This window comes from Argopecten irradians, chromosome 6, assembly GCF_041381155.1.
Source record: "Argopecten irradians isolate NY chromosome 6, Ai_NY, whole genome shotgun sequence".
Classification (NCBI taxonomy): Eukaryota; Metazoa; Mollusca; class Bivalvia; order Pectinida; family Pectinidae; genus Argopecten; species Argopecten irradians.
The window spans coordinates 19,021,196-19,027,811 of NC_091139.1; the positions used below are offsets into that span (position 1 = coordinate 19,021,196).

Genomic DNA, 6,616 nt, shown 5'->3' on the forward strand with positions numbered 1-6,616 from the left:
GATTGATTTTGATTGATATTGTTAAATGGTTTTGGTTGCTGTTACAGGGACCAGCTGAAGTGGCTTTAGTTTTCCTCAAGCCAGTGATGGAGGGCAATGCAGTTGCCACAAAACACCACAATAAACTCAGACTTTCATTCAAAGACTTTCTCAAAAAGTAAGTTGTAGTCCTCCCAATAGGCCTATTTACCACAAAAAATTCATATAACAGTATTCTTTGAATATTTTATAGCTATTCGATATGGCATAAAATTCTGAAAAGATACTAGATGGCCAGTTATTTTTACTCTTGCAATTTTTTACTTAAAAGGCGAAAATGATGATCTTTTTGAAAATCTCTCTTGAAGATTAACTGCTGGTATTATTATTTTACAGATAAAATTTTCTCACCCAAAACAGTATTCTGCATAATCGTGAAAATTATCAACAATATGTTTATTGATTTTGGAAAGCTGGTATCAATGTAAAGGATTTCATTAGTAATTATTGTTTTCTGTTCAGGTGTTCAGACTCGCTACACAGAAACAAAACGCTGATAACCTCTGATCAGCGCGAGTACCAGCGTGAACTGGAGAGGAATTACCATGCTCTCAAGGAAAAACTTCATCCTATGATTTCATCAAATGCATCAACACTTCGTAGACCAAAACACCACAAAAGGTTTGTTAATATGTCAAATCTGCCATTGTGACCACATCGAATGAAAGACCACATACTTTGTAAAACCACTTTCTTAGAGACCAAAATGGTCAATTTCAACTTATAATGTGTATTAAAACCACATGGCTATTTTGTCTTTGCACCTAGGATAGACAGGTTTGACTGTATTGAGAAAAAAAATCTTGTTAATTTGTAGCTCTTTATTAATAAATCAGTAAGCTGGATGATGTAAGATTTAAGTTAATTCTACTGACGAAGGGGACACACATAATATTTAAAATTAGTAGAACTGTCAATCTTAAAATTTTAATTGACCTTTGTGATAATTGGTGAAGTAATCAATTGGTAAAAGAAAAGATAACATATATAAACATTTTTTTATCTTTTATTTTCATATATTTCAAAACATCATTAGCCATATATTCATTCCATTTACAGTCGAGGCAACAAGGAATCTCCGAGTAAACAGAAATTTCCCAGCACAGCAATGGTGTAATCTTAATACCATGATGTTCTACCAGTAACAGTATTATAACAAGTGTTTTTGACCAAGAGCGTGTGATTTAGCATAAAGAACAGACAGCCTTGGACCAATTCAAGTACAGAGTTATTTGCCAGAGTAAGCAGTTTGGTGTATAACTTGCCGTCTCATATTGAACTTGTATATAAGCGACAGCTTTGGACCAAATACTGGATTAAATATTGCCAAAGTTATATTTTTGGATGTCAACTGAACATCACCTGAACATTTCAACTAGTGTACTTGTTGACAAAGTTTTGAATAGGTGTTGCTTACAATTGCCAAAGTATAATGCCTAGTGATTAACCTAGTTGATGCATGTATTAAAGGGCTAAAGATTTAATTTTAGATCTGGGTCCAGAGTACACCATTAATTTAGTCATTTACAGGGGTAATATGAAGTTTAACAGAATGTTGTAGAATTTTAATCCTATCCGCTTTCTATAAACCATTTTTCGCTAGCATATTAAATATGCATTTGAACTGACAAGAACCAGCTGATAGCTTCCATGGAAATGTGATCTGCCCGTTAATGTTATTTATTTGAAGTCTTTGTTGATATATTGATCTTGTGTTTCCCCATTCAGTGTAATATTACCTGTGTGTTCTTGTTAATGAGACTTGTTTGTTTTTGCATTTAATGTACGATTCTCCCACCTCTGAATGTCCCAGATTGCTTTTAACAATGGGGATAACTCTATCCCTGGGTTAAGTGACCCGAAAAAAATCGGGTCAAAGAATTTCTATTGTTATCAGTTCTTGCTCCTAAGATTATCTCGAGCTCTTTAATGTTCGTCTTCACACAAAATGTGTATTTGATATTTTTTTATCATATATATTGTACAAACAACATGCCATTTGTAAGAAGGTTGTGGTGATGAAGCAGTCTGACCTGTACGTTTTACCACCAAACATCTCATATAAAGTAATTAGGCACTAATCAGGAATATTCAAAATTACATTGGTTGGTAATAGAATTTAAATACCAACAACTATTTGATAATTTATGTAGTAATACAGAAGCTTTCCTTTTCGGCCACACTTTAAGTTATACTATAACACAGTAACTATATGCTGTTCTTTTAATATTAAGTATTTTTCATGCTTACTGATGATGTTCTCAATTGCTGGTTAAGAGGTGGGAGGAAATTGTTGACCAAGTAGAGGATATTTTTCAACCCAGAGTAAAAATCCTCAATCATGTATGATTGACTATTGCTGATAACTAGTCTTTCTTCAAGTGCAATATTTTACATTTTGTATTTAATTATGTGGTATTCATTTACCATCATGCTTTTAATGCCAAGAGAAATTTTACTTGTCATGGAGGACATTATTCTCTTTTTGTAGGTCAGTAAGAATCTTTTTTATTTTATATAAAATCTGCTGTCAACACTGGTGTCAGTTGACTTTAAAATGTCTCCAAGATTTGTGAACTCAACTGCTGTTTACATACCGGTATTTAACCTAACAACCTTGTCAATATCATACTGAGTCACAATATTGTAATCCTTTTCTTTATCCAATTTTAATTTATACTTCAACTTATCACATCCCTACTTTTATACTAATTTCACCTATACACCAGAATACACAAATGGAACACAGATAAAACAAAATTTCAAAATAATCAATTTTGTTTATATTTATCCATTAAATTAGAAATTTAGAATTGATTTTTTTTTCATTGAAAATAAACAAGATTGGAATAGTTATATAGAAATTAATCTGATTTTGCTACAATAGCTTTAAGCTTGATGCTTTTTATCTTTAAGAATTGATTTGCAATTATTGCTTTTTGCAAAAAAAACACCTAGAGTTGTACAGGTTTTTAACCTATTATTTCTGAATACTTTAACTCTCCAGCAGTGTATTAGGCTCCAGAATTACGACCAATTGCAGTCTTTCTGACATTAAAATTAATGTGATTTGCTTTAAAGAAATGTGTTAAATCATTCTGGAAACTCGTTTACCCTATAAAACAAGCAATTTAATCGTTCTAGAGGTAGATATAAACATATATATTTCACATTTTAAGTAAACTGGACCAAGTATTATAATTATACATGATGATTACTACTGGTGTGTAATTTTGGACTTATCTTGGAAATTGCTCAGATTTCTATAATTCATTCTATCATGTTTAACAGTTATCTAATGAATACTTAATGCAGAATAAATAAAACTGCTTCTTATAGACAATTGTCTTTGTGCTTGTGTTATCTACAATATAAACATTATAACAGCTCGGTGTCACTGAAAACGAAAACCTCATGTGAATTATCGCCACTATTGGTAATTTTGGATTGTAACAAATAAATGTTAACAAAATTTGTATAATCTTGTATCACAGGAGTTTGAACGGCAGACTAGGAATAGAATGTTTAACACACTCACCATTAAAGACATATTTAGGCTCTTCTGAAACACAGAATAGATTAGTCATTATAGAGGTTCAGGGTTGAATGAGTTAATAAATATGATTTGATACCCTTGTCCACTCTTAAATGTAATTAGGGAAGAAAAATCGTATAGGGTATTCTTGTTATTAAGAGACTTTTCCACAAAGAAGGGGCCCCAATAGAGGAAATGGAGAAAAAAAAACGTTGAATTGCTACTAGTCATACAGTTCTACATGGATTGTATCCAAATTCGACCAGAAATAATCATGTGGGAAAGGGAACAGTGTTTGTATAAATCTTAGGTCTGACCCACGGGGTCAGGAGTGGGACCCAATAGGGTAAATAGAGGTAAACCATTTAAATCGCTACTAGTCGTACAGTTCTACATGGATTTAAACCAAGTTTGCCCTGAAACATCCTTGGGGACAGGGGAACAGAATTTGTATAATTTTTGACTCGGACCTCCCGGAGGTAGGAGGGCGGGGCCCAATAGGGAAAATAGAGGTAATTCCTTTAAATCGCTACCTTTCATAGAGATCTATATGAATTGTAACCAAATGTGGCCAAAAATCCTTGGGGAAGGAGAACAGGTAGAAATCCTAATAAACAGAACTCCGCTCGTTGGCCAGTAGTTTTGTTAAACGGAACTTGGGTCTGGTTCCTAGTTCCGTTTAAGTTAAACAGAACTGGAGTCTAGGTGTCCGATCCGTTTAAGGAAATTTGTGTTAAGGAGATTAATTCTGTGCTGTATTATTCATGGAAGCTTTAAGTTCGATTCCTGTATATAATATGTAATTGAACATGCAATTAGAGGTAGGAATCCTAATAAACAGAACTCTGCTCGTTGGCCAGTAGTTTTGTTAAACGGAACTCGGGTCTGGTTCCTAGTTCCGTATAAGCTTAAACGGAACTCGGGTCTGGTTCCTAGTTCCGTTTAAGTTAAACGGAACTCGGGTCTGGTTCCGTTCCGTATTAAACGGAACTAGGAAATCGCAACCAACTTCAGTCCTCCCAGCAGCGAGAGAAAACAAATGCAGAAAAACCTACCGGAAAGCACGGTAAAACACAATTACATATGTTTAATTTTCCTATTTCCTTTCATTTCTGCAATAAATCCTTTTACATGATCGATTAAAAGTAAAAAGAATAACCATATATACAGACTAGAATGAATCGAAACATAGCCAAGAGTATATAATATGTAAGTATTCCTTCCACGTATATATGATCAATATTTTCGATTGATTCGATTGATGAATTTGATCAACATACCTTCACATCTATATCTGCTCATCAAGCCAATCATGAAAAGAAATAGTCCAGTCTTCCTCACCATCCTGCCCCCTGATAGTCCTCTTGTAAATGATCGAGGATCATCATGGTCGCAAGGACATATACTAAGAGCAATGAAGTAATAGTAACACGTGATGCATTTCCTCATAAAACCTATCGCAAACACTTGAAATAAAGTACGAGTTACATAATCTAAACAGACGTATTGAATTCTGTAAATGATAAAGTCATCCTCTGCATTCCTGTCATTTCCATTATTTCCACCCCAGTACATCTCATAGTAAAACTGAAGGCAGTTCGTGAGTAAAAATGACCAATCGTAAGCCAGTAGCAACTTCCTCTGAAGATTAAACAGAGCGACATCAAACTTCAAAGCCACAAAGTCAGCCGTGTACCGTTATTTCATTCGTTTGAAAGCGCTAGTTTTGCTATAATGTATACGTAATACAGGTGCGGATATTTAGACATTAATAGTAATCCATGGAATGTCGAGGATACATGAAGGTATACTGGATCACATGTAAATAGTAAGCCGATCCCCCCATGCATGATACCTTCACTTGTGCGTTTCAATAAAAGTCCACAGATCTACATGGATATATATCTTATAGTCATCTAAATATAGATGATCAATCAGTTGAAGAGAAGCTTGATGCAATTTTTTTTCCATTTTCATCGTTAAAGAAATGCATATAATGGATCGAAAGAAAAAAATCTTGCAGAAATGCGTTTCGTAATTATAATTTTGTTATCTGCCGTATAGCTGCTTGTTTTCGCGATGATTATATTTCCCCAATTTTGTGCGACATTACTGTGATCGCGATATATTGAGATACGTACCATGAAAGCCAGATAACCAAAATGTATTCCCGATGAAATTGAGTTTTTTCGTTTTTAATGAAATCGCTTAAATTTTGGCCTAGGTAAATAACAAGCATAACAGACTAGTCTACCATTAACTGTGGTCATTGTTAAAACTCTTATCTCAAATCTCTTCTGAACACAGCCTGAAAAAACACCCTTCGGAGTTTAATCCATCATGCTACAAAACTTATATCAACAGAGTAAGTACATTATAAGGTACAACCAGCAGTTTTTTTTCTGATACATATTCTAAAAGTTAACTCAATGGATCTTTTTGAACAAAGGTTTATTACTAAATTTTGACATTTTATTCATTTAAAGATGGTCTAGAATTTATTCATAAATTGATTCTGTACTTTCAGTAATGTTATTTTATACAGACATGCAGGTACAGAGAAATTTCATTATGCCTGAAATACATTGTAAAATTTATCTTAAAGCTAGTTTTGATACTTTATACACTCATGATTTTGACCAATATTTGCGGTCATGTGTATATAAGATGTCATTTTTACGGGAGAAGACGGATTATAAGTTTGCAACTTGAGTCTAATCCCATTTGTATTTGATATGTAAATAAAATATATTTAAATCAATAAGGTACAACCATTCATGCAACATGATGCGTCAATAGACTAATAGTATGACGGTAACAACGGTGAGTTAAACGGTAAGTATTGAAAATTCTCTTTGAAGCCACAGATAAAAAGATGCTCTTATCTTAAATAATAATAAAGATAACAAAAACGTTTCAGAGATACAGTTTTAATCATTTATTGTTTTCAGGCACAATAGTAATTATTCAGTCGCTAATCTTATCACAACCATATTCTCTCTCTCCCTAGCTCTCTTGCATCCATAATAGTACATACAACAT

General features: G+C 33.3%; 1 protein-coding gene across 3 annotated transcripts in view; it reads left to right on the forward strand.

The window, feature by feature from the left end:
* Positions 1-3,382, forward strand: part of LOC138325234 (dedicator of cytokinesis protein 7-like) — a 55,392-nt gene extending 52,010 nt beyond the window's left edge. For all 3 annotated transcript variants that reach the window (XM_069270738.1, XM_069270737.1, XM_069270739.1), the window contains 3 exons: positions 48-157; positions 502-660; positions 1,099-3,382. In XM_069270738.1, the coding sequence (XP_069126839.1) occupies positions 48-157; positions 502-660; positions 1,099-1,156 (327 nt within the window). In that variant the 3' untranslated portion in view covers positions 1,157-3,382. The remainder of the gene's footprint in view (positions 1-47; positions 158-501; positions 661-1,098) is intronic.
* Positions 3,383-6,616: the final 3,234 nt, after the last annotated feature.